General features: G+C 41.7%; 1 protein-coding gene across 1 annotated transcript; it reads left to right on the top strand.

Moving 5' to 3' along the window:
* On the top strand, positions 1-26,437 carry OPN5 (opsin 5). Its single transcript, XM_060021257.1, has 6 exons — positions 1-130; positions 3,948-4,067; positions 7,409-7,579; positions 10,730-11,064; positions 22,196-22,437; positions 26,374-26,437. The coding sequence occupies exons 1-6, from the start codon at positions 1-3 to the stop codon at positions 26,435-26,437; spliced, it is 1,062 nt and encodes a 353-aa protein (XP_059877240.1).
* Positions 26,438-27,243: the final 806 nt, after the last annotated feature.

Below are 27,243 nucleotides of genomic sequence, written 5' to 3'. Positions count from 1 at the left end.
ATGGCTCTGAACCACACGGCTCCGGCCCCGGATGAGCGCCTGCCGTACTACCTTCGGGAGGGGGATCCCTTTGCTTCCAAACTTTCCTGGGAAGCGGATTTAGTGGCTGGCTTTTACTTAACAATCATTGGTAAGTTTCCTTGCCTTTTCAGTGCAAAGGCTGCATCTAGAAAATTCATGGGCTGCTATGTTAATTTTGCACAAAGATTCCAACACTTGAGCGGATATTTTGAGATGGAGAGCGGGAGGAAGCAGGAAGAAGGGGTGGCATCACAGAGTTTATACATGTTTCATAGAAACGACTCTATTATCTTTATTATTAGGGATAACTATTCCCTCGATAATCCAAAGAAGTTTTACAGCAAAATAATTTATCTTGAGACTATATTTCATTTTGGTTGCTTTGATAGTAGACTTGTCTACCAAAGGACAAAATTAATGATCATGAGCTCTTATTTAAATAGAATGCTTTTACTTTTTGAAAAATACTTTTGATATAAGGATAAGAGTATAGACTCAGAACGGACCTTAGAACTCATCTAGTTTAGCCTCTGCTTTTCACAATGGAGAGAACTCCGTCCCAATGCTGTAGTCAGGATGGATACACTGTGTTTACTTCACCTAAAGTCAGGTCCCACCATGATAGCATCACCAGGTGATTTTGATGAGAGTTGAAAAAAATGTATGAATAATAAACAGAAGTCAGTTCAGGGTCAAACGTTTTCCTGCCTGATCCACAGCATGGTACGTCTGCTTCCAGGCTCTGGTATCCAATGTGGTGGCCACGTGTGGCTCCTGAGTCCTTGAACTGTGACTTTTCCAAATTGAGATGTGCTGTAGTATAAATAGACACCAGATACTGAAAACATAGGACCAGAAAAAATCATGTAAAATAGCTCATTAATAATTTTAAACAATCGACTACATGTCTAACCTATAACATTTGGGGCCTATTAGGTTAAATAAATATATTCTCAAAATTCATTTAGTAATATTTTTACTTTGCTTAATGTGACGACCAGAAAAAATTTAACTACATGTGTGGCCCATATTTCTGGTTTCCATGACATTTCTATTGGACAGCACAAGTCTAGGTAATTAGATTCAACCACAGTACTTTTCTTACATTGAAAATCGCTGTTTTAAATTTGGGTAACCAGTGTGAAGGTGGGTTATGTCTTTAGGTGTGTCTGCCTTTAATCTTTTCAGTTGTTGGGTCAAGCTTTCTCTGTCTCCTTCTCTCTTTCTCTCCCCCTCCTTCTCTCTCTCTCTTTCTCATCTACTTATTACGGGCTAAGACTTTCATTTAACCTCCTGAAATTAGCCAAACTCATTAGAAAAGTCTGGAGACCCCTCTATGGTCAGTGCTTGAGGCAAAAGGAATCCATGAAATTGAATCAGAAATTCCACTGCAAAGGGATTCCCTGGGTCCTTGGCTTTGCTATTAGTTATTATGGTACTGATTTAAATTCTTTTTCTTATCAATGGACCTCCATGTCCTTTCAAACACAAATATATATCGAGTGCCTATTCTTTGCCACTGTTTAAGTTGCTGGGAATACAGAAGTGAACAAAATGGGCAAACTACTCTCTCCCCGCACAGGGACTACCTGCTAGTAAAATCCACATTGAATTTTTATTAAACATAAGTACTTTCAATGATCAGAAAAGACAGAAAAATAGACATCTTATAAATGAATTTGTCGCAATCAATTGCAAGGAATGAATTACAAAGTAGCATCTGTAACCTGACATGTTTCTCCAGATGACACAAAATAGGGAGGACGATTAAGGGGTGAAAATCTACAATCATATTCAAATGGGAGTACTGAAGAGGTACCAGATAAAGGGGTCCGAAAAGAGTCCCGGAACAAAGGGAGCCTCGGATCACTCAGGGAGTCGGGGGTGGGGCCAAATGTATGTTCCAGAGCAGTCGTTCATTCAGGATGAGGCCAGGGTCAGCTGGTGGGGGCTGGACTCATCCTCGACCCAGTCTTGGGTTCGGTGCTGTGTCTGGTTCCCTCCCTCCTGGGGATGTGCCCAGATTCCTTTAAAGGAACCAGAGTGGAATGACATTCTTGGTGAGCTTTGTTAAATACTAGAAGTCTTAGGGGAAACTGGAAGATGAAAAGATAATGTGAGTTTGGAATAGAGGAGCAATAAACTAGAGACCCATTTCCGTCCTCTACTCTTTTACTACAAATACGTAGTTCATTAACGGTCTATATACGAGATTTAAATTTTTTGTATTCATAGAAAGTCAGGATTTTGATCATCAAAAAATGTCCCCCTCACTTTAGCTTTTACCTTCTTAATCTTCTTTTCCTTTAACTCTCATTAAAAATAAGTTTGCATTCTCCTCATACTCCCCTACGGGAGATTGCCTGTGGGAATAGTCAACATGCAGCTCTCGCAGAGAGTTGACTATTTTTTGATAAGCTTTGGGCACTGGGTGAAGCCTTATGAATCATTAGTAAAGATAATTTAAGAAAGGAAAAATAAGAAAATCAATATTCTCAAAAGAGACGTAAAAAGACAAAGGATGTTCAAATGAGCTTTGTGTATCAACTGCATATGCATAGTTACTGTTTTTTAATCTTTTTGGATACAAAGTAGAAGGCATGTGTTTATAATTTTTCTAGCCATGTTTTCACATTTTAGTTTCCCAGTGTGCCTTGTTAGCTGGTTTCCTTTAATGCGACATGGGTTTCATCTTAGTTGGTTTAGAATCTCCACCACCTCTTCTATTTTTTTCCTCCTCTGTCTTAAGAAAGCTAAAGAGGTTTTAATAGACCACGAGGCAGCACTGACTCCTGGGATTCAGAATTTCCTAAGACCACAAACGCAGTTAATGCCTGGTGGTTTCAGACCATCAGCTGAAACACACATTTTTCCCCCTTGCCCCCCCAAATGAATTGTGGTGGAGAAGTAGAAGTTAAGATAGAAAAATCTGGGTTTCTCCTGTTAATACTCTCCTTATTCCTTACTACTAAAGGCAGCTGTACCAGATTCTCATTTATACACAGCTACACTATGAAGCAAGAATTCCTGAAGAAATCTACTCTACATGTTAAGCTATGGAAGTAGGTGTATTCTTTTCTTAACTAAAGTCAGTAGGGATTGGGTCTTTTTGGATTTAAACTGGGTTTGTAAGAACTTTTGAACAGTATCATTGTAATGTCAAAGCCAGTCATTAATAAAAGGATATATAAAAGTGGGAACACATTTATATCATTGTTGGTAGGTTGGTGGGTTGACGGCCACTTTCTCTCCCTTTGGTGGGAGTGGGAGAGTCCATGTTATCAATCGTCACCCACTTCCCCTTCATACTGAGTCCAGTAGCAGTGGCAGATATCCAGCGTCCATGTCCTCAGGATGCAAAAAAGTCCTGGATGTGTCTCCAGGAGATGACCCTGTCCTTGCAGGAGGTCATGCCAGCCTAATCTGGCCTCTGCTTCTCCTGAATGCTGGTCCCCCCTCAGGAGTCCACAAGAAGAGTGAAAGCACCTCATTTGGTTTGGGTCACTTCGTCTTCAGAATTTATCGATAGCCAAGGGGTTAACCCTTCTCATCAGAGGGGAGGAGTTCTATAAAGCTAGTACTCTAAAAATGGCTGAGGAGATGCTGCATCCTGGGGATTAGTCCAAGAACTGACCATGGGGATTCCCACACCCTACTGAGCTTCACTGGGAAATTAGTGGTTCTTTTTCTGGGTAAGTGCCGTTTGACCATCCCTGACTCCTATCCCTTTGGAGGTGAACCATCCCTCGCCTGTCACTCACAACTCATGCTTTTTATTTCATCTTCTTGACTTAGACTTTTATTTAGAATCCTCTCGCTACCCTCTAAATCTATGGTGTCCATTTTTTGAAATTGAGAAGTGTTTCATATCTGAGTGAGCTCTAAATCCTAGTTTTAACGATGGAAATTTATATTTTTCCTTGTAGGGATTCTGTCCACATTTGGAAATGGGTATGTCCTTTATATGTCTTCTAGACGAAAAAAGAAGCTGAAACCTGCGGAAATAATGACTATCAATTTAGCGATCTGTGATCTGGGGATTTCAGGTAACGCAGCCATGCCATTTCTTCTTTGGGGGTTTGAATGCCCCGTTATAAAGTCCTCACTGGCTCACAGATCACCCTACCCCCAGCTTCTTTTGCTCCTCCTTTCACAAATCATCTTTACAGTGTTTGTGGTAAGTCAGCAGAGTGTTGTTTGGCTAAAGAGATCATCCATTTAACATAGATGGAGTCCATTCCATGTGCGGGGCATGTTAGATGCTGAGGATACAATTTGAAATGATACATGAGACTTTGGATACCTCACAGTACAGTGGGCTAAATGATTCAGAAAACAGAAACTTACAGACAGGATTTAGATCACTGTTTTGAGCTCTGTTACATCCCTCACTCGCTTAGGGAAATCTGTTAAAATAAACATCAAGGGGGTGAGGTTTTAAGGGTAAATGATGGGTCAGAAAGGTGAGCCAAGGAAGGGGGAAGGGTTGCCCTTGTAATGACATATTTAAGTGTGGCTTAGGGACTGACTGCAAGTATAGGAAGCTTCTAGTTCAGTGGTTCTTGACCTTGGCTGCACAAAAAAGTCAGTTGGGGAAATTAAAAACAAAACCAAAAACAAAACCAAAACAACTCACAGCTGGGTTTCATACCCAGAAATTTTGCTTTTAATTAGTTGAGAATGTTACCTGGCCATCAGGTTATTTAAAATTAGAATTTCCAGGTAAATTTATTGTGCAGCCAAAATTTTGAACCACTGGTTTATTTCTTGCTTCTTTGGTCTCTCTGGTAACCCAGCAAGGAGGAATTGGAAGAAAATTTCTCTTTAACTGTAATTCATTTTTACAAATATGAACAATTTGGGGTCAGTCACTTCCCTTTACATTTACATAGAAAATTCCAGAGTTGCCTAGATACACTCAAATATGCCTCTGGATCCCCACTTTCTGCTACACAGCGTATGGTTTTAAGGTACTAGAATTAGGGAAATTGAGTTTGAATAGCACACATCAACTCGTCTTTCCACTGGAAATCTTTTAGCAGGGTCTCATCCAAAGCATCCCTTCTAAAATGTTTCCCGGTATTTGTTTCTCTCTTCATAAGTGGATTTTTCTGCCACTGCCAGTCTCTGAAAACAAGTCTTGGTGATGTGTCTACTTACTGAGTCACTGTTTGTTACACAGCAATGGATGTGCTGCCCTCTCACTGAGTTTGGATGATCTTGGTTATTTGGGAAGACTTTACTCAGTATGGACAGACTGAAATATCATGACCTCTTTGGGGAAATACACATGCACATTAAGAGGAAAGTGACATATCCGGCCCTTTTCTGTGAAAATAGTCGCGATACGCCTCAGAGAATTTGCGAGGCTGCAAAGTGACTGCCATTCTCGTTTTGGCCACGCGATGGCGGTGTCGCAACATGAATGATGGCTCTCCGGTCAGCTCACCATGCTGCCCCCTAGTGGTTCTCTCGCTGGTACTGAACGTAAAATGCTTGCATGAAACCTGCCATTTCAGTCACGTCCTTCGCTTATAACCAACTTATGCTTAAGGCTGAATTAGACTAGGTTTGAATAAAAATGTCCTTAATTGGTCAGATACATTGAAAATGCTTTCAACCAAGCAAGTCTGCTGCAGAATTGCATAAACCACCTCATTACTCTGTATATATCTTTAGAGTAGTTCACCAGAAAGCATTTTCTGCCATGGGTTAGTTTTCTCTGATCAACTCAGATCATTTTTTGCAACCTCTGGTTATCTCTTAAATACATTTTTTCCTTCCAATAAACCTTAAAAATTTTTATGTCTTTTTAATTTTTTTTCTTGCTTCACTATATTCCATTATAAGCACCTTGAATAAACACATCCTAGAGACCAGATGTATGTCATCTATACAACTAATATTTATTGTTTAAAATCAATGGCTCTCGATCATGTATATGTATTAGAATCACCTGGGGAGCTAAAAACACTATATTGTGACGGCCCAGCCAGATAAATGAAGTCAGGTAAATTAAATCCAGATAAATTAAATCAGATTATCTGGGGGTTGGAGCTCTGGACACTGATATTTAAAATTAAGCAAAGCAAAGCAAAACAAAACAAAACTCCTCCAGTGATTTTAATGTGCAGCTGGGTTTAGAACCACTCTACCTAGTGGAGGAGGGAGAGACCTTTCCAAGAGGTTCATCAAAACCCTTTGGCATCCCGAAGGTTCTAGATGACATCCCATAGGTTCATCAAAAGCTCCACTCCAGAAAGAAGCCTAAAATACCATTTGCTGATGGATCCCAGGCACAACAGACACAAATTTTGCTCCATCGGAGTCACATTCAATTGTCTTTTTTGCTGTCTTTAGCACCCACCCAGCAGACACTCAATTCAAGCTCTGAGTTTGCTGTCTCCCCTGCCTAGAATATTTTCCCTCTAGATGTTTGCTCGAGTCCTCAACCACTGATTTAGCACCTACCTAAACATCACATGCGCAGAGAGGTCTTCCCTGATCTCCTGATATAAAACAACCATTTCCGTCTATTTCCTTCCTCTGCTTCATTTTTCTTACCGGAACTCATCATGACCCATCAGTCCATCATATTGTATCTTATATTACAAATTATTTGTTTCTTTTGCCCCCTCTATCTATTAAAAATGAATCTGTTAATCTTAATCTCCACTTTGTCCTCTGGCACCTTGTTGCATCCTGGGCACTAAATAGTTCATTTGTTAAACAAAACACGAATTCTTTTACACTGGGTTTCCTCACTGACAATGGGTTGTAGACCCAATAGGACTGGGAAGCTCTGATATGAGGGTGCCCAGTCTAGCCAGTTGGAGTATGAGACCAGCTGTGTAGACCACTAGAGGCGATGCATGTCTAACTTAGAAAAGCACCCAATAAATATGTGTTAATTGACTGAACTAACAGTGTACCAGGTACGGGGCGCACCTGGGAGGGGTGGGGAAGGCTGGCCCCTGCAGGCTGCCAATGTCAGTGACTTGGTTCTTCTAACGCATTCAGGTTGGGGACCCTCTTTTGACAGATGAATCAGATACAGATTTTGGAAAGCTTCCTCAGCCATTTCCTTCAAAGAGGGGGAAGATTGAATGCACAGCTGGATAAGGCGGGTGCAGGGCATGAATTACAGTAGAAGATGACTTCCTAGAAAGTAAAAAAAAACAAACAAACAAAATGAACTGATGAAGCCTGAAGGAATAAATAGTTTAAATCCCAGAAATCTGGGTCTGGCTGTAAACAAACTGGGCCTAACATTTCCGAAAAGAGCTCTCTGTGGTCTGCATGGGATAAAACTCAACAGCGAGTTGCGGTAGGCGAGGTACATTTTAACCGAAGGGAACTTCCCTTGACAAGTTGCTTGGCGCTCCAGTTGTAGGCAAACCGTTCACCATCATCTCTTGCTTCTGTCACCGCTGGGTGTTTGGCTGGATTGGCTGCCGCTGGTACGGATGGGCTGGATTTTTCTTCGGCTGTGGAAGTCTTATCACCATGACTGCTGTCAGCCTGGACCGGTACTTGAAAATCTGCTATTTATCGTATGGTAAGTAGGAAGGTTTCTATTCCCTGAGAGTCAAATCTAGGTGGATTGTCAAAGCGGTACAAGTTTTACCCAGAGGTAATAAGGATTATGAATAACCTCAGAGACCAGGAGTATTTCTACTTATAGCTTATCTTGTTCTAACCTATGTTTAAAGATTGGAACCTGTGTCAATGTAGGTTTCTTTAAATACTACTTTTATAGGAATGTCTGGTGTTTGGCTATGATGCTTTTAAAAGTATCATTTTTCTGTCTAAATTGTGTAAGCTTTTACCGTGTTAAGCCATACAAGCAAAAGAATGCGTTTTATACATTGAAAGGATGTTGGGTCCAAGACGTTTGGCTGGTTCCCCAAGTAGTAAATATAATTATACGGAAAGATGTTTCTGGTTCTCCTTTAGCACTCAGGATCCCTATGACTGCAGAGAAGAGGAATTCTCCTCCAGGTTAGAGAGCCGTGCCTGCAGGAAAGGACACACATACAGAAATACCGCCCAACATTCTTTTTGTGGTCTTGGTAGGTAGAAAGATGAGCAGCTAAGAGAACGGGCCAGGGGTGAACCAGCAAGAAACAAATTTTCAGAGGCTAAAGATTTTTCTTTAACGATAAAACGATTCTACGTGTGAAAAATTAACTTTTCGTACTTTGGCTTCTTGGGGCCTGAAATGGGAAGGATCAAGTTGATGTGACACTCTCAATGGGGTGGAATTTCTCTTTATATTTTAAAAGTTTACAGTCCTAAATTAAAAAAAAAAAAAACATGCAGGGGGTCAGGGCAGGGGTAGGGTCATGGCCCAATGTCTGCACCATCCAGGCTCACCTTTAAAAATAAAAATTGCATCTTTTTCTAAACAGCTTAAAACTTGCAATAGAAATGGCTTGAATCAAAAATTCCAATAAAATACAAAAAATACAATTATAACTATGCTGGATGATTTCAGATTCAATATTTTTCTATAAACTTATTTTTGATCATATCAAAATAGATTTTAAATATAGATTTTACAGACAAAAAAGCAAAAGTTCCATTTCCTGAGAATATTTGAGGAAGACTAAACCTCGATGTCTCTGCTTTTTAAATATTCTCCTGACTTTAGGCTTTGGGTCAGTTAAAGAGATGGTGCCGCCCATCCCCAGAATCATTGCAGGGCATAATTCCTATGGGAACGATATATTTTTTTCCAGCTTCTTCTAAGGTTGATTCTCGATAGTCTAGTTTCATCATTTGTTTTGTCGCACAATTAAACACTCCACACAGTGTCTTGGAATGCTGGAATTAGAAGGTCGCTTGGGGACATGTAGACCTTTTTCCCATGTAATGTGATAAACTGTTTTAAGGCATCCCTGACAGACAGCCACTTGGCCTCTTCTTGAATAATTCCAGTGACCAGTGACGGGGAGCTTACTACTGCACAAGGCAGCCCATTCTCGGATTGGTCTGCTCTCATTGTTACAATGTTATTCCTTATATTAAGACAAAACTGCCTCCCAGTAACCTCCACCCATTGGTCCTAGTTCTGACTGCTGGAGCATCACAGAACCAATCTACTAATCTACTCCCTCCTGTACTTGACAGCCTTTCACCATAACCGAATGTAAGTATAAAACACCTCACTAAGTAACCCTAACCATAAATGCTTCTACGTATGCCTATGCACATTCCTATAAATATATATAATTATTTGTGCCAGTGTCTTCTCCATTAGAGTGGAGAACTGAGAGCTGACAGATATTGTGGCTACGTAATTCTTACCCCTCTCTGGTGGGTCCGTGAAATTTGCATTTTATGGCACTGTATGTTTGGAAAAATAGAGACAAAGGAAACAATCTGTTATATTTCTTCTTAGCCCCAAATAAGACAAACACAGGAGTAAATACTCGTGTTAGTGCAGTTCTTCATAGTTTGCAAAGGAGGCCTGGCATTGTTCATTTCACCCGTACCAAAATCTGTAAGCAGTATATCTTTATTTTCTCCATTTTACTGATAAGAACACTGACGTCTGGAAAGGTTACAGGAAGAGGGTCAAATACTAGAAATGAGAAGCATTAGGCCCTTCTGATTTCCCAGACCTCACATGACACTAAACAGAGGCAGGCCTTGAGTCTGTGCTGAAGAAATCGTTTGGCTTTTATTAAGCATGTTTTGATATTTCTTCTCTGCTACCAAAAAGCAAGGCAGTTAGGGGTTACTTCTCTGGCCCTTTGGGTTTCAGGCAATAACCGGTATGGAGGTAATTTCCCCTGCAGGCTGAAGCCCTAGATCAGGCTGACCTGTCTTAGGTGGTTGTATTGAACTTTTGCAAATGATCACTAGCGCTTTACAGCTTTCCTTAAATGACTGCACTGTTTCTGCCTCTTGGAATTCTCTTTCGGCGAATGGAAACTAGTGCTGAAACACAGAGCTCATTTTTTGTTGTTGTTGTTTTACTGGAAATATTTTCACAGAATTTCTTTTGCAGAACATGATATGATCTACCTAGATTCCCCACTTCTCCATCTGTGGCTGTGTGAATGTGACTGTCGTATTAATAACATTGGAAGATTCAAAATCTCCTCTCACCCAGTGGGGTCACCCCATAACGTCACCCCACACAGTCATGACCGTGGCACCAACACCCACTCCACGAGTGCTTAGGTGAGAGGCACACGAGCTTTTAGGAAGAAGCGTATTTTAAAGATACGGGCAGTGTCTTATCACTTCTCCCGCAAAGGACTCTACCTTAGATAAACCCTTAACACATGCTTTTTTTGGGCTCCATCTTTATATTCTACCAGTTGGCCTCTTGTCCTGGATAGGATCTCAAAGATCATTCCGGATGTTTTCCCAAGACCTTCCACTGTCTTCAGCATCCTCTCATCTTTTTTACTGCCACCTCTCCCCAGCTTTTGTCACTTCCCCCTCCCAAGGCTCCCAGATGCCTAGAGAAAACCTTCCCTGTGAAATCACTTCCAGTTTTATTCTCTTGGAAAAAGGGCCCAAGCTCTGGAACTCTCTTCCCTCCACCCTACTCTCCCTCCGGCTTTGGTTACTGTGACCACTTCTCCCAGAATCCAATGGATTAACTCTTTGGATGTGGAATTTGACCTATGGAAGGGAGGTATCTGGGCGGAGGGTAGATTACATCCTACTAATGCTATTCTTCCACCTCCAGGGGTTTGGCTGAAAAGAAAGCACGCCTACATCTGCCTGGCCGTCATCTGGGCCTATGCTTCCTTTTGGACCACCATGCCCTTGGTAGGTCTGGGGGACTACGCACCTGAGCCCTTCGGAACCTCGTGCACCCTGGACTGGTGGTTGGCCCAGGCCTCAGTAGGGGGCCAGATTTTCATCCTGAACATCCTCTTCTTCTGCCTCTTGCTCCCAACGGCCGTGATCGTGTTCTCCTATGTGAAGATCATTGCTAAGGTTAAGTCTTCCTCCAAAGAAGTAGCTCATTTTGACAGTCGGATCCCTAGTAGCCACGTGCTGGAAATGAAACTGACCAAGGTAACTGCGTTGTAATTTACAGACGTGTTTTCTAATCAGTTAAAACTTCATAGGGCAAAGAGGACAGAGAATGTTGGAGACTGGGAGAACTTCCAGTGTCCACTGTTTATGTCCTTATGAACTTTGTTATTATTTATTTAAACCTTTGTAGTATCTCTTCCCTCTGTCTCTATCTCCCTCTCATTTACACACACACACACACACACACACACACACACACACATGTCTAATAGCTACCGAATTTATACAATGGATCTACTGGGGGCTTTTTCTTTCTATTGAATAGGATATCATTGCTTCTTACAATTATTTCACTAATAAGAGTAATAACTTTTATGATTCATAGAATGCCTCACAGTATTTACTGTCCTGTATGGACTTTGATGGGCACGATTAGGGACATTCCTTATTAACAGAGTCAGAGCTTACCATGTCTGCTTTCCTATGGGAAACCCATCTTCACACAAGGGCAATTTCTGCAGCATTGAGTCCCTTGGCAAATGCTAGCCTCAGAGTTAGCAGCTCTTCAGATATTGTGGTGTAAGGAGAAGAGCAGACAGTTTGAAAACGGATGAGAGTTTGGATTCTATCACCGACACTTGCCAGGTTTGTGACCCAGAGACAGATACTTAGCTTCTTTGAATCTCTACTTCCTCACTTGTGTAACAGGGATAGTAACATCTATCTCTCTGGGTTGTGGTGGGGAGTCAATGAGATAAACATGTTATCCTGTCATCGGCTGCGTGGATGATGTTAAAGGAATCATGATTCCTCATGTCTCTTCTAACTTTTAGGAGGTCTGGTAAGGGCTAAGGCAGTGGTCTTTACACTTCCATCACGCTTCACCCTTATATCGAGGAAATAGTTCTCAGCACATACTCTCAAACTGAGTTTTTAATATTAGCACACCCTAGTTTCCATCTTATATTTGAAAGATAAAAATAAATGTAGATTGAAGTTCTAATCATTCTTCTGGTGTCCCAATCCATCACGTTGAGTGATATCCACCTTCAAGTGTCCTCACAGCCTACCCTGGAGACCACTGGCCTTAGGGACCAGGAGTAACACAGTTCCCTCCAGACCACAGGTGGCTACCTACTAAGTCAGGACTTTTGTCCTAGTAATAGTTTTCTCTCCAAATTTCAGATTTTTAGATGTTGTGCAAGGACCTCTTGGTTGCACAGTGAGAGCTAGAGGTTCTGGTTCCTTTACTCCCTAAACTCCACATTTGCGTAGAAGAAAGTTTGAACTTTTCATCACTCTAAATCTATACTGATCACCTAAAAATGGAGCTGTTCTACCTGGACAAATATGCAGCATCAGGAATCATGATCAACTTCTAGCTTACAATGGGCTGTTATGTAAGAAAAATATTTCCATAAATTCAGGATCATGAATTAAGTTCTTCATTTCTAGCTCTTCCTTTAGCTCCTGTCTGTGATGTAAAAAACCAACTAATGCCAATAAATTCATCCAAGTTAAATGTGGATTCCGTTTCATCCAAATCCTATTCGGTACCAGGTACTGTTCTAGGAACTAGATGAATGCAACCGAGCTAAAAGTATTTGTGTTCAATAGTTCGTGGAAGTATGCCCAGGGAACCACGTGATGGCTGTCACATGGGGATGTGATCTCAGTTGCATTCCTGTAGTGTGGCATGCCATGAAGCTGCCGAGATGTCATATGATGTCCTCTCCTCTTCCCATCCCCCAAGGTTACTGGCCTTGAGACACTTGTCTGGGTGAATCTGGGTCCTCCTACCCATGAGGCCCTTCTCCCGTTTCTCTGAGGCAATCACTCATCATCCTCTCTCCTGTTAGTTGAACTCCTCAACTCAGCCCACTCACAGCCAGCTTTCACCAATACCCTAGCATCTGGTTCTTCGTGTATTCTTGGGGGTGGGCAGCTCGTTAGTCAGAGCTCCTAAAGCTCGTTATACATACACGGGGAAGCTCAGCATATAACATTTAATTTGATGCGTAGTTCTTTTGTTTGTTTTTATTAAAAAATTTTATTTTATATTGGGGTATAGTTGATTAACAATGTTGTGTTAGTTTCAGGTATAGAGCAAAGTGATTCAGTTATACATATAAATGTATCTATTCTTTTTCAAATTCTTTTCCCATTTAGATTATAGGGTTTTGAGCAGAGTCCCCTGTGCTATACAGTAAGTCCTTGTTGGTTATCTATTTTAAATATAGTAGTGTGTATATGTCAATCCCAACCTTGATGTGTCATCATTCTCCTTGCCCTGCACTGTGCAGATCAAATAGTCAGGCTCACCCAGACCAGATTAATCAAAGCAATGTTAGAGGAAAAGCGTAGGCATATATGTGTATGATTTTACTTTATATATGACTTCTAACATGTATTCTCATTATATTATACATGATATCTATAGTATATGTTACATCTTGACTTCATTTGTATATATAAAACCTATATTAAAATAACCTAAACATACAATGCTTCTAATTATTGACATTTGTGCAAAATATTTAAGTCAAAATTCAACCTACCTTGAAAAATAAACAGAACTTTCTACTGTGGCACATTCTGTTCTAAATTTAAACTATTTTCAATTACTAGTTAATTTTGATTTTTTTTGTAGTGAGTAAAAGTAAGTAGAAAAACCTTCACAGGCCTTTTCATAGTCTTAGAAGCCTTGTCCTGCATTCAACTACCTCTCAGGATTGGCCCTTTGCTTGTTCATTTGATGCTTCTGATCTTCATAATGTCCTGGTCTAAAAGCTTATGAAAGGCTACCTCATAGGATTATGGGATGAAAATAATTCATTTCTTTGTGTACTCTAATTATTTCTAGGTAGGTTATTATCTGGGCCTGCATTTTGCCAGTCTGACCTCGCCAACTTAAAAATTGATGTTCCAGCTATAAACCTTTCTCCACATTGTAATTTCCTTCTAATTAATTAAAAAATGGTTTTGCTAGACTTTTATAGCAGGCTGAAATTTCAGACTACAGAAATTGCAGAGGTGTGCAAAAGCAAAAAAAACCCTACAGAAACCAAAAAAAAAAAAAAAACGAAAGAAAAAACCCTTTCTCTTCATATTCCTATGACTCAGTATAATCTCATTTTTATGCCGGCATTTGACCTTGTAAAACAAACAACGTTACACAATCAGGGTAAATTCAGTTGAATTGAGTTTTCCTCCTCTTCCTAGGCTCTGTGTAAGTTCAGGGAGGTCTTTATAACTCCATGGGACCAATGGGCGGGGGCATCTTGTTTGGTTGTTGTCATTTATTGACCCTAGTATTGCTGAGATAGTTAAGGTTTCCTCTGGCCTCAGGCATCCATTGTCATGGGTCACTTCGCATCTTTCTTGTTTCAGCTATAAGGCCTCTTTAGACTCACTGGAAATTCCAGGTACTTCCCCATCCTTCTTTGGCAACCCATTGGGTGGATGTCAAGACCTTGGCTGGCACCCTGGGAAGTGAGGCACAAGCTGTCTGCTTGTGCAACTGCATTGAGAGTCTATTGTTCCCCCAACCCCTTCCCTGGCCCCCTGTGCTCGGTTCAGTGGAGTATTTTCAGGACAGCTTCTCAAGGTCAGTTACCAGCTCCTCTGATGTCCTCCCTTGCCTTTGGGCTGTAGGCCCTTGACGGACTGTGGGCTCTTGTATCCACGTACGTCCCTTTAACTTGTCCACACTGTACACTTAATGCCTCTAGTCTTGCACATCTCTGGCTGTAGATACTCAAAAATCATTTTTGTCACACTCGAAACCCTCTATTTCAACTATTTCCTCTCTTGTAAGTTTCGAATTTCTATTTTGAAACTCAGACGCTGAGAAATGAATGTTTTACTTCTTCGGCATTTCTGCCTGTGACAACCTTCATACCAATGCAGTGGACACTCTTGCTGCTGCTATGATGAGGGGGAAGGTGGAGTAACAGGAAGGAAATACCAGAAGTTTCCATTAATTTTTCCATATATGACTATGCTGCACATCTTGGTACTTCATATTTATTCATTCAGCACACACAGCTCACCTACAATGTCCCAGGCCTATAGTTAGTATCCAGATCCTGTGGACACCTGGGTTGCTCTTTATCTCTCTTATTTCTACCAGGAAACCTTCCCAATCCCTCCTGCTTTGTTGAAGTCCCTCTGCTATGGGCCACCAGAGGACTTGGCATATCCACTTTTCTGAATGACACATCTTTGTGGCTCTTTTTGCAAGATAGTAGCTGGATGAGAGCAAGTGCTGTTTGCTCTGGCTCCCCAGGGCCCGACACCTGCTAGATGCTTAATCAGGATTGCTGGGATGACACATAATTGAATATACTATGTTAATTAACCTAATCACCTTGATCAGTGTTAACTGGTCCCTTGACCCCCAGCTTGAGGCCCTCTGTCCGTTTTGTACCTGCAGAGGCATTTTGTTTTGCTTTGTTCTTTCACATTGACTGTGAAGCCTTTTTAAAACTCATCAACGTAAACCTCTGCTTCCTTCAAAAGACTCCCCTCCAGCATTGCTCATTGAATGTTATTTATCATTGGGGGTTCGGCGTCAGAGAACCCCCGTGGGGACTCTGAGGGCAGTTAGTGGGAAAGCAGAACTGTATTCTTGAACCAATTTATTAATTGCTTTCCTCTGGTTCTTCTTACTTGTTCTTAGCTTCAGTGTTACTTTCCAGAGAAGCGTTCTCCAAATTGAATTCACGTCCTCCTATTAAAATGTTTCATTGCCTCTTTTACATTTGCCTTGTAGAACTTGTCACAATTTTTAGTTAATTTACCATTACCTACCTACTTCTGTGATTATTTGTTCCATGTCTGTCTTTACCACTAGTCAATAAGGCCCACAGGGGTAACAACCATATCTTTCTGTTCACTTTGTGTCCCCAGAACCTAATACAATGCCTCAAACATATACAGATATATTTGTCGATGGAAAGAATTTCAAAGTTCAGTGCCAGTTTTGCCACTTCCCCACTGAGAAATGTCGCAAAGCTGACGCTTGTCATTTGTTTTGGCTGACAGTGGCTGAAACCCTTTCCGGGTCTGAAATTTCCATGTTGAGAAATTGTCAACATTTTATGTCTTGCTGGGGAGCAGCAGGGGAGAAACAATGTTTCTGTGCAAAGACGGCCTCTTGACTTAAAAGATACGCCAAGACAAGTTATTGATTTTCCAAGATTCCCTTGTGGCTAGAGTGCAGCTATGACCCTAGGCTCCAGCTATGGTAGCCTGTCTCAGAAACTAGTGACACCTGGTGAAGGGCAGGGAGATTGCTCCCAAGGACACGGCTACAGCAGCAGGGGTTTGTGTATCAGAACAGGTTCAGGTCATAGTTTTGGGGTATCATTTCTGTCTGCTTGGCCCCGATTCTCAGTTGAGCATTCCCAGTGATGCTCTGTCCTAACCAGTGCATTCCTTTTCTGTCTCACTCAGCTAACGTCCATTTCTGTTGCTTACAACTCAAAACACAGATGCATAGAGTGACGTGACCTAATTTGCAGCCTCTCCTTCCAATCACAGCTTTCGCTTGCTTATGGAGTAGTGGTATTTTAAGATTTGAGAAAACTGCAACTGGGAAGTGCAGAATTCTTCTTTTTCTTCCACTCCTTTAAAAAAATTTTTTTTAATTTATCTTTTGGCTGTGTTGGGTCTTCGTTGCGGTGTGCAGGCTTCTCATTGCGGTGGCTTCTCTTGTTGTGGGGCACGGGCTCTAGGCACGTGGGCTTCAGTAGTTGTGGCTCTCGGGCTCAGTGGTTGCGGCATGCGGGCTCTAGGGTGCAGGCTCAGTGGTTGTGGCACACGGGCTTAGCTGCTCCTTGGCATGTGGGATCTTCCCTGACCAGGGCTCAAACCCATGTCCCCTGCATTGGCAGGCAGGTTCTTAACCACTGCGCCACCAGGGAGGTCCCTACTCCTTTTTAAAATATATATAAATTAATATTTCCTAGTCGGATCACAACCAGGGCACCAAAGCTCTCAGAAATTTTTTCATCAGTGTATGAAGGTGGGTCTGAGACAGTTGGCCTTTGTTGTCATTCTGCTGGTAAAATAGAAGGAAGGAGGAAACTCAAACTAGACGTGTTTGGAGTTGTCGCATTACTTAATTTCTTAAAGGTGGTGTGAAAGCGAAATATCGCTACCCCTGTTTCTACATAGATGAGGAAACAGAGGGCCGAGGAAGGTAGGTCACAGCTGTCCAGCTCCCCACCTTCCTCCTTGTCACTGGCAGCATCCCTCAATGACAGGCTGCCCACGCGTGGAGGGCCGTAGTCTTACAATTGGCATTTATCATTGCATTGCCAACTTTTATTACTGTTTTCCCCTCTAGTTGGGAACAAATCCATATACTTGCTGGCTAGAGCCAAGAGAGAAAAACCAAATCTGATCCTGCCTGTGTTCCTGCCAAATGTACGCTCTCTGTAGGCAGGCGGGACCCTCTCCTGCCCTGTCTCTCAATGCACAGATGTGGTGATCTCTCTCCTTGTGACCTTATCTCATCCCAGCCACTGCAATATCTTTGTTGTCAGTAGTCTAGCTAGTTCTGGAGTGTGATTCAGCCTCATCATTGGTGGGGCATTTATTCCATCTCTTTGGCTCTGATTTTAAGCCTTCACTTCCGCATCCAGTCCTCTCCTTATCTATTTCATTATCCAAGGTAGCAGGCAGCTTCAAATGTTGGTTGAAGTCTTACTTATATCTGGGCAAAGGACCCTGGTGGAAGGAACTGAAGGGGCAGATCTTAGAGAGAGATTCTGTCTCCCTTACAGTGGTCAGTGGAACTGAAGCAAGATTGGAATCCAAACCTGAATATCTCCATGTCAGACTTCCCCACTATTCCACGCTGCCTCTGCACACAGACGAGATAGGACTTCCCTTTTTGGGAAAACTTCTCTGCTGTAATTGTTCAGATGTATTGGGCCCAGAGGCAGCGCCTTATAGAACTTCTTCATCCCTATTCTATTCTTGCTTTAATTGGTTAATTCACTGGAATTGATCCATTGTGGGCAGTATTGCTTATGTGATGCCTGATGCCAGCTTGAACCATGTAGCTGAAACGTACCAGTATTTCTTGGTCCTCTGCAGCAAGATATTTGAAAAATCAGCAGGGTTGCAGATGTGTGATTCTTTTGTAGAAGCTAAACACGTATTCTATGAATTTCCTCCCACAAAAACTGTCTAGTTTAAGAATTTGAAGTTTTATTCCTTTTCCAGTGAACCAAAAGGCAGTGATAAAAATGAAGCAATTAAAAAAATAAACAACTTAGAAGAAATTGATGGGTACGGGTGCCTGTATTAGAATTGGTTTAAGGATGTCTGGGAGAGAAATTTTGGAAAATAGAAATGAGGACACACTTAGAAATGTGGAAAGCGAAGGACAGAGTGATGGGAAGATTAAACGTGCTCCAACTTGAGTAGAAAGTTCTGGGAAAACTGAATGTCATGTGAAACTTTTGCAAAGTTTTGCAAAGTTTTGTAGTCTCTCTTAAAAATAGCTTTAATATTTCAAAGTTTAATATTTTGTGGACTTTATTTAACGTGAGAAGCTTGTAGAAAATGACTGTGCCTCATATTAACTTTGTATTCACTTCAAAAACATAAGTAACATTATGCAGTACTTTGAGATCTAAGCTTTTATCCCTCTTTCTGCTTTAAACTTGATTTCTAGTCATTCAATTTGAAGTATTTAGCTTTATTCTAATCCCAGAAAAAACACTCGGATTCATTTGCTATGTATGTAAAAACCTTGGTATATTTTAATTCTCTTCTGTCCTTTTAAAAAGGATAACAAAATGCAAATGTTTTAAGTCCTTAGTGTTCCCCATTATACACTCCCATAAAAAGAGAAAATATGTAAAACATAGAAAATATTATGGACTAAGTGCTAATCTATTTTTTGTCAATGACTTTGGCAGCAACACAGAAAACAGCTTTTGAGATACTGTGAAATCATCTTATGACTCACACCAAAGGAGAGAGGATGGAGCTATGTTAAGTTCCCAGACATCGGCTAGAGCAAGCTTTATTTATACTGTTATTGTTTATTTGAGGATTTAGAAAAAAATATGACCCTCGCTGTGAGCTTTGAGGCATCCACTCCATTTACAAACAAAAGTCACACAGACCAAACCAAATGCTGTTTCTCCTGGGTAAGCGTCTGCAGAAAGATGGAAAGGCAAGTAGGCAGGAGAGCTGCATGTGTGCTTCAGGCCTCCTCTATAACTGCTGAGCGCAGGTGAGAAGTTTAGCTCAGGACCCTAACTCGGGACTTGAGGACGTGCAGGAGATCTGGGCTCATTTGATTCACCTCTTTGGGATTTAGATTCTCTATTTGCAAAATGGAGCAAAATGGTTACTGTTGAGGTTTTTCTCTGCTACAGTTAATATTTAAAGATGATCCTTGAACTTTTTGGGGTAGAGCTTTAGAATCTGAGACTTTCAGGTAGATTTCTTATGCTTCCTTCTTGACACAGCCCACACATACGGGGTTCCCAGGGCAAGCACACCCTACTGGCAGGCTGTGCCACAGATCAAGTAGACTGAGGGGTCCGGACCACTTCCTGCATGCAATAGCTCTGCTCCCACAAAAGCATATTGAAATGCACATGCACACAAATGACTTTGTTATGGGAAAAACTCTTCCAATTGAATTTCAAACACAATCAAGTATGTGCAACTATTGTTGCTTTAACTACTATTAATAAAATATTTGGTGTCTCATTCCTCATCCTCCACGCCAGCTTGACGTTGCTGACCTTGATGCTCGGAGCTGTTAATTTACATTTTACTTCTTAAATTAGGGGATGGGGGCTGTGAAAGGAAGTGGCTCCTGGCCTCAGATATCTCCAGCCTCTCATCCTCCCAGGCCTTTAGGTAACTCAAAAGGAAGGCTGACTTTTCCTAAAACTGCCTTTATAAAATCCCAGGGTGGGTCTGACTATGCTCGTTCTAGTCCTGTGTCCAACCCTGCTCCTAGGATTGTAGCCAGGGGCATGCAGTCCTCTGGTCAGACTTGGTCTTGTGATTCCTGAGATGCCAACTCCATAAAAGAGGATACAGGGCAGAAGGGTTGCTGGCAATGCTAAGGCCGAAGGTATACTGGGAAGAGGAAAATAAATACAAACAAACGACAGCAGATCTTCATCACACAGAGGGCAAATTTGAATACGGTTTCATTATTTATCTTACTGAAAGAATAATCTAGTAGATAATGGTATTAAGGATGCTTTGAAGTTAGTTCTCTCTCTCTCTCAACCGGGGCTTAAAATAGCTCGCATTTAAAAGAAAACCGGAAGCTTGGACTTCCTTTCCAAATCTCGGTACTCTAATTAAGACCCCTTTTGTTTCTTGTTCATACAGTTGCCTAAACAAACCTGCTCAGAATGGAAAGTCTAGGCGTGCCGGCATTGTGTCTGCTTTGTTCATTCTTTTATCCTCAACACAAACACGTAGGAGATCCTCAATCACGCTTGCTGGTTGAATGAATAAACAATGACTTTTCTGCCTCCGATTTTTCCCAGCTGCATTTTATTTTAGAGGTTAATCTTCCTAAACGTGACTCTCATATGTCGCCTGCTCAAAAACCTCCTGGTGCTTTCAGGCATATGGAATTAAGGGCAAGCTCAGTAATATGTTATACAGAACCCTGAATACGTGGATGTTATCTTTCTTTCCAGGCTCGTCTCCCTTGGTTGCTTTCTCACACATCAAAGTGAATTGCTTACTAGTTCCTATACAAACCTCGCACACACCTGTCTTTACCTTTGCTTGTGCTGGTCTCACTCGCCTTTATTTCCATTTGCCAGCGTGTAGGTTATACGCCACATTCCTCCTGAGACTGTTCCTACTTTGCTCCATAGCATGTAATTTTGTCTTCCTCTGAGCCGGCACTTAAACCATATTCAGCTTTGTCACGTAGTTGTTTGTGCTCTAGAGGGATACAACCCAGGCACGGAGGGGTGCGGGTGTCTCCAGAGCACTTACACAGTGTCTCACGCAAAGCACTTGCTAAAAAAAGATTTGTTGAATTCAAGTGGGATAATCTGTAGGGTCAGACTACATTCTGTTTTTCAAAATAAATTTATTTATTTTTGGCTGCGTTAGGTCTTCGTTGCTGCAGGCGGGCTCTCTCTAGTTGCGGCGAGCGGGGGCTACTCTTCGATGCGGTGCGCGGGCTTCTCACTGCGGTGGCTTCTCTTGTTGTGGAGCACAGGCTCTAGGCACACGGGCTTCAGTAGTTGTGGCACGTGGGCTCAGTAGTTGTGTCACGCGGGCTCAGCAGTTGTGGTGCACGGGTTTAGTTGCTCTGCGGCATGTGGGATCTTCCTGGACCAGGGCTCAAACCCGTGTCCCCTGCCTTGACAGGTGGATTCTTAACCACTGTGCCACCAGGGAAGTCCCAGACTACATTCTTAAAGAGACTGAATGGCAGATGGTGAGAAACTAGTCAGGGTGCTTTGAACCCTGTCTCTAACTATTCTTTGGTCTAAAATTAACAGGCTTCTAAAGGTAAATATAATTTGGTGAGAGAGAAAAGCACTTTCTGGAAAAGTCTCATTTTATACAACTGTGTCACTTTGGTTCAAGCTCGATGACTCTCTTTTGCTTTGTAGCTAGTGAATTTCCACCATCTGAGCCTCAAACTTGAGCCAAAGGAAATTCCATTTCATAGAAATCTCTGAAGAAGCTTCCTATTAGAATTTCAAACAAAGGCAGAGTTTCTAAGTTTCCTGAGGCAAACGAGGGCGATTTAAAATTTCATCAAGGTGTACATATTCTCCATCTAGTTTTTAAGTGAATGTGGGTTGAGAAGTCTGGAAATTTCCGGCTCACAGATGTCCTTTTAGCATGATTTTCCTGCTCCACGTAGGCACAATCTGACACCTTTTATAGGGTTAAACTTCGGGTCTTTGGGTACATTCAAATTCTGGAGTGGAGAATGGATAAGATGTGGTGAATGGGATAAGAATTGTCATAACTTCTTCTGGCTGAACATCTCAGAGATCCATATGAAATGATTCCTACTGGCAAGATAAATGAACACATGATAGACTTTCTTGGGTGTAAATAGGCTGCCTGATCCTCTTCCCCACACCCATTGTTTCCACCAAGTGCCTCGATTTTGTTCTCTGTCGCTTTCCCTTACCAGGTAGCGATGTTGATTTGTGCTGGCTTCCTGATCGCCTGGATTCCTTACGCAGTGGTCTCCGTGTGGTCAGCTTTTGGAAGGCCAGACTCCATCCCCATACAGCTCTCCGTGGTGCCAACCCTCCTGGCAAAATCGGCAGCAGTGTACAACCCCATCATTTACCAGGTCATCGATTACAAATTTGCCTGTTGCCAAACTGGTGGTTTGAAAGCCACCAAGAAGAAATCTTTGGAAGACTTCAGGTAAAATTTCTGAAGCTGCAAATGAGGGATACTCTCTTTGTTTCAAAATCCCGTGGGGTTCAAGCCACTGGGAATGCTGCCTTCTTAGGGTTAGAGCTCATCACTTAGGATTAGTGCTAGGAGGACTTTACTTTCTGTTCACCAGAATTCCTGAAATCAAGTAATCAGATATATAGGAGTTGGACAACAGGAGTAGAGGGCGGGAAAAGTGATTCTGCTTTTTATTGTAGAGCAGCCAAGATACGGAGCCATGACCATTTGAGCATCCACCCTGTATCACTCCCATGTGGAACCAAATCCACTTCACTCCAAGAGTTACTGTGCCACATGGCATCGATCCAAAATTAAGTTTTCACCACAGAAAAGATTCTCTTGTTTGGGACATTTCTACCATTAGCTAAGATATAGGATTTGGACAGGCAAAGGAAGGGGAGAAGGGGAGATGACGTTTTTACTCTCTGCCAGTTTCTTTATTTTCACAGCAAGACCCATATTATTTCTTCTCTTTGTCAGATGAGGAAATGGAGGTTCAAGTAAGGTGAAGGTCTGTTGGGTTTCAGAACTCAAGCATGTTGACCCATAACTATATCTACTTGCTTGAAACTGATCTTCATTCGAGTTCAAACACATTCTAAAAGATCTACAGTTTTAATGTTAGCACTTATTACCATTTTATGCTATGACTACTGTGTTGCTTTTAATTATCCCATTTTCTGAAAAGATCCCTGCCATAGGATGATAAAAAATTAAACAGAATAAAAAGATCTACATTTTTATACTTCCTTCCCCCACATATTGTGATTTTGATGTCCTGTTTTACATCTTCTGCTACACAATGAACAAGTGAGTTTGGGGATCCAGCGCCATTTTTCCTAAAGACCTGAAAGGCTCAGGGTGAGTCAAGAGTGGAGGGTGATTGGTCGTGTTCTATCCACTCAGGGACAGTCTTAGTAGAACGTGGAACAGGCACCAAGTTCCTGGTCTGAGGTGAGGGGTATTGAACGGCCCCTTAATTCTTACTCACTTGAAGTCTAGATATTTTTCAATGCTATTTTCCTTGAGTAAGTAGGGAACAGAGGAAAAGGTAGAATTAACTATGAGAAGATGCAGGTTTTTTTTTTTTTAAACATCTTTATTGGAGTATAATTGCTTTACAATGGTGTGTTAGTTTCTGCTTTATAACGAAGTGAATCAGCTATACATATACATGTATCCCCATATCCCCTCCCTCTTGCGTCTCCCTCCCACCCTCCCTATCCCACCCCTCTGGGTGGTCACAAAGCACCGAGCTGATCTCCCTGTGCTATGCGGCTGCTTCCCACTAGCTATCTATTTTACGTTTGGTAGTGTATATTAGTCCATGCCACTCCGAAGTGAGAGAAGATGTGGGTTTTGACCTTGTTCTTTCACTGTGCTCGGGCAAGTGACAAATCTTTTGACCTTGAGTTTCCTCAGCATGTTGGTACAGCAGCAAAAAAAAAGATAAAACAGGCACAAAACGAAAGGTAGTGCTGTCGCTGTTGCCGTGGTCCAGGGGAAGAAACACACGACTTGGAGGTAGGAGACCAGAGTTTAAGGTCGATTTTGCTGTTTACAGTAGCCCTACATCTTTGGGAAGATGAACCACTCAGAGCCTAGGATTGGGATGAGCTGAGGGCAAAGCCCATCTTCCAAGGTGTAATAATGCCATGTGGCACCGCCCAGGGGAAAAGGGCTCGGTGACAACTGTTAGTGTTCTTTTTTCACATTGTTGGTGGTTATTACCATCTCTGTTGAATTGACTAGTTAAATTCAAATGCTAAAATGCATCTGTTTTGGACGTAATAACACTTTGTCCTTATCAGCTATTAATACTCTATTATGGGGCTTCCCTGGTGGCGCAGCGGTTGAGAGTCCGCCTGCCGATGCAGGGGACGCGGGTTCGTGCCCCGGTCCGGGAAGATCCCACGTGCCGCCGAGCGGCTGGGCCCGTGAGCCATGGCCGCTGAGCCTGCGCGTCCGGAGCCTGTGCTCCACAGCGGGAGAGGCCACAACGGTGAGAGGCCCGCGTACCACAAAACAAACAAACAAAAAAACACAACAACTCTATTATGAATGCAGGTAGGGAGAACACTTGTAATGGAGCAGCTGCGGGAGAAAATAGTGAGGCACTTTTTCATCTGAAGGAGATGGGAATTTGACAGGAATGACTGAAGACAAATTTCACTCACCTCATAATTTGGCTTCAGACTGACTCTGTGTTCTGTATATTTGCTCACAAGTGTGAGTAGCACGTAAATATTCAACACTCCACAATACAAAGAGAAAAAAAATTAGGTGGAAGAAAATGACTTAGGGCCACAAAGCTTTGGAAAAATCAGTCAGGCAAGGGACAATTCGGTTCACCTGCTCCGATTAGCCATTTATATGAAACAGAGCAATTGCTTTGCCTAACGAAAGCAAGGGCTGCTTCCTTACTCCAGAGTTTCAGCTTTTGGTGGAAAAAGCGGGCGGTGGTGATGAAGCAGCGTGGAGGCCTTGGATGCTAGAGGTTGAAGCATCTTCAGAGAAGAAATGTTGAAAAGGTGTGATGAGTTGCAGATTCTAGAAGGATCTATTTTGGGGGAGAGCCAGAAGGCTGAGCAGTGGCCACCAGAGTTTTCTTTTTAGCTTTCCAAAGAAGACAGACAAACAAGAAGAACAGTATTTATCTTTGCTGCTATCAAAAAGCTAAGAAAATAGGTAATGTGGAGGTCCATAGAGTGAGGTGTAGTCATAGGAAGCCAGTTCAGAGTGGCTAATGTACTACCAGAACAATTCAATTGAATTAAACTGGATTCATTTTATCCTTGGTCTTTCATTTTCTGAGCTCTGAAATGTACTACTCATAATGGGAGACTCTCTTGGGAAATAGTTCGAATTCAAATAAAAAGCTAATGTGTTTGAATATGAGATTGTTGAAATAAATTTTGAGTAACTTTAACGGTTCATTAAAAGTTAACTCATTTTTCCCCCCTTGAATTGAGTCCCCTGAGATTTTGGTAGAAACTGATGAACTGAAGGGAAAAAATGTGGCCAAGAGCCCTTTTTGAAGTTTTATTATTCACTACACTATATTATCCGAAAGTAGTCTCGCATATTTTGTAAACAGTGTTTCCGCACCCTGGCTGTGTATTAGAGACATGCAGGGAAATTTGAAAAAATACCGCTCTCTGGACCCCATCTGCAGAAATTTGGATTTAACTGGTCTGGATTAGACCTGAGCATTGGTTGTTTGGTTGGTTATCTCTCCCAGATGATTCACATACACAGCCATGGTTGAAAGCCAGTGAACCAGAGTCTGGGAAAGGAAGACATTGACATTGCAGCACGTGGAGTCATAGGCCTTTTACCCCACCTACCTAGAGACCAATGAGGCCACCAATCACCAGTGACAGGTGACCCAGACTTCAGATGCAAGGCCAATCTTAGGTGGAATAGAAATGTTCAAAAGAGCTGGTGGTGCATAGTGAAGGCCTGAGGCATTCCACATTCCTAGTATTTTAGTAAAGATAAAGGACACAGAAGAACAAAGCCCCAGACTCTGGCATTGCTTGTAATCATGCCTCCTCTGACCACGTTAGCTGGGTGAGTCACAGGGCCCAACTGAGTGGTAGGTTGGTGTGCAGAGAATTTTGTCCTAGAGGACAGGAAACTCACTAGGGCACAGGAAATGTGCTCTAAACCAGTGGCTTGTTTTTGGAAAGCTCTGCCCAAGGAATTTCTTGACTTTGAATATTCTAAATTGAATTATTATTTTCCATCTCTTTCTAATTCAAGTTTTGTGCATATAATCTTCATGGTACTCAAGTTTGACATGCTATACATATATGTCTTTGTGTATGTATCTGTGTGCGTATGTACATATATAGTGTATTATATATATATTAAATTGCATTTTTCTTCTCCTATATCCAGGCTGCACACTGTAACCACAGTCAGGAAGTCTTCTGCTGTGCTGGAAATCTGTCAAGAGGTATGAAGTTGGACACGGCATTACTCATGGACACAATGATTCACTTATTTGCTTCTTCACTGCTGTAAACGTTTGTGACCACACTTCTATCTCGATATTATATTTTTATATTTTGTACCCTCTCCCTCTTTTTCTTTAGGCCAAGATTTGCTAGGAAATTCCAGTGGCCAAATGGAAACTAGATGATAGGTTACTACTTCCAGGAATATTACTAGAATGAGCCTCCCTGGAATTTTTTTCTTTTTAATTCTATTTTAAAACCTATTGTCATGGTACATAGTGTGAAGTCTGAGGTATTAAGAACAATGTTTAAAAGTTTTATTTATTAGGGCATATTTAAATTCATTACATCATCATTATTATTTCTTAATGTAGGGCCAGGGAGGCCGTTTCTGGGGCTCATTTAGGTGGGTGATCATGGGGGCAGGGTGTTGGACCACAGGCTCTTTGACCAGGAGATGCTCTTGATTCTTGAAGCCTCTCTCTTCTCATGCGGACAGAGGGTCACACCCTAATGGTAGTGATGCCACAAAGTAGTCCTCTAAGGAAATCAATTTTGCCTTAAATCCCTCAATGGAAAACTCTCTTGTATCTCAGAATTTGAGGACCAAAGAGATTCCCACTGATGATAATTTGACTCTTATGGATTTTTTCATTAAGTTCTACATACTACTATAGTGGATGTGACAGGGCATTACTAGCTATAATTATTTAAGAAACGAATTTAGTGAACTAGCTCTGTATAAGTGCTGTTTCTTTTATTCTTTGTTACCTTTGTTCTTTCTTTTGTTCCTTCTTTTTTCGCAACAAAT

The sequence above is a fragment of the Delphinus delphis genome, chromosome 10 (genome assembly GCF_949987515.2).
Source record: "Delphinus delphis chromosome 10, mDelDel1.2, whole genome shotgun sequence".
In the NCBI taxonomy this organism is placed as follows: Eukaryota; Metazoa; Chordata; class Mammalia; order Artiodactyla; family Delphinidae; genus Delphinus; species Delphinus delphis.
This window is presented reverse-complemented; position numbering and strand designations above follow the sequence as displayed.

Coding starts and splice junctions, on each gene's coding strand:
- OPN5 (XM_060021257.1), top strand. CDS start 1: ATGGCTCTGAACCACACGGCTCCGGCCCCGGATGAGCGCCTGCCGTAC. Junction 4,068..7,408: donor CTGTGATCTGGGGATTTCAG/GTAACGCAGCCA, acceptor TTGGCGCTCCAG/TTGTAGGCAAACCGTTCACC. Junction 22,438..26,373: donor AAATCTTTGGAAGACTTCAG/GTAAAATTTCTG, acceptor TCCTATATCCAG/GCTGCACACTGTAACCACAG.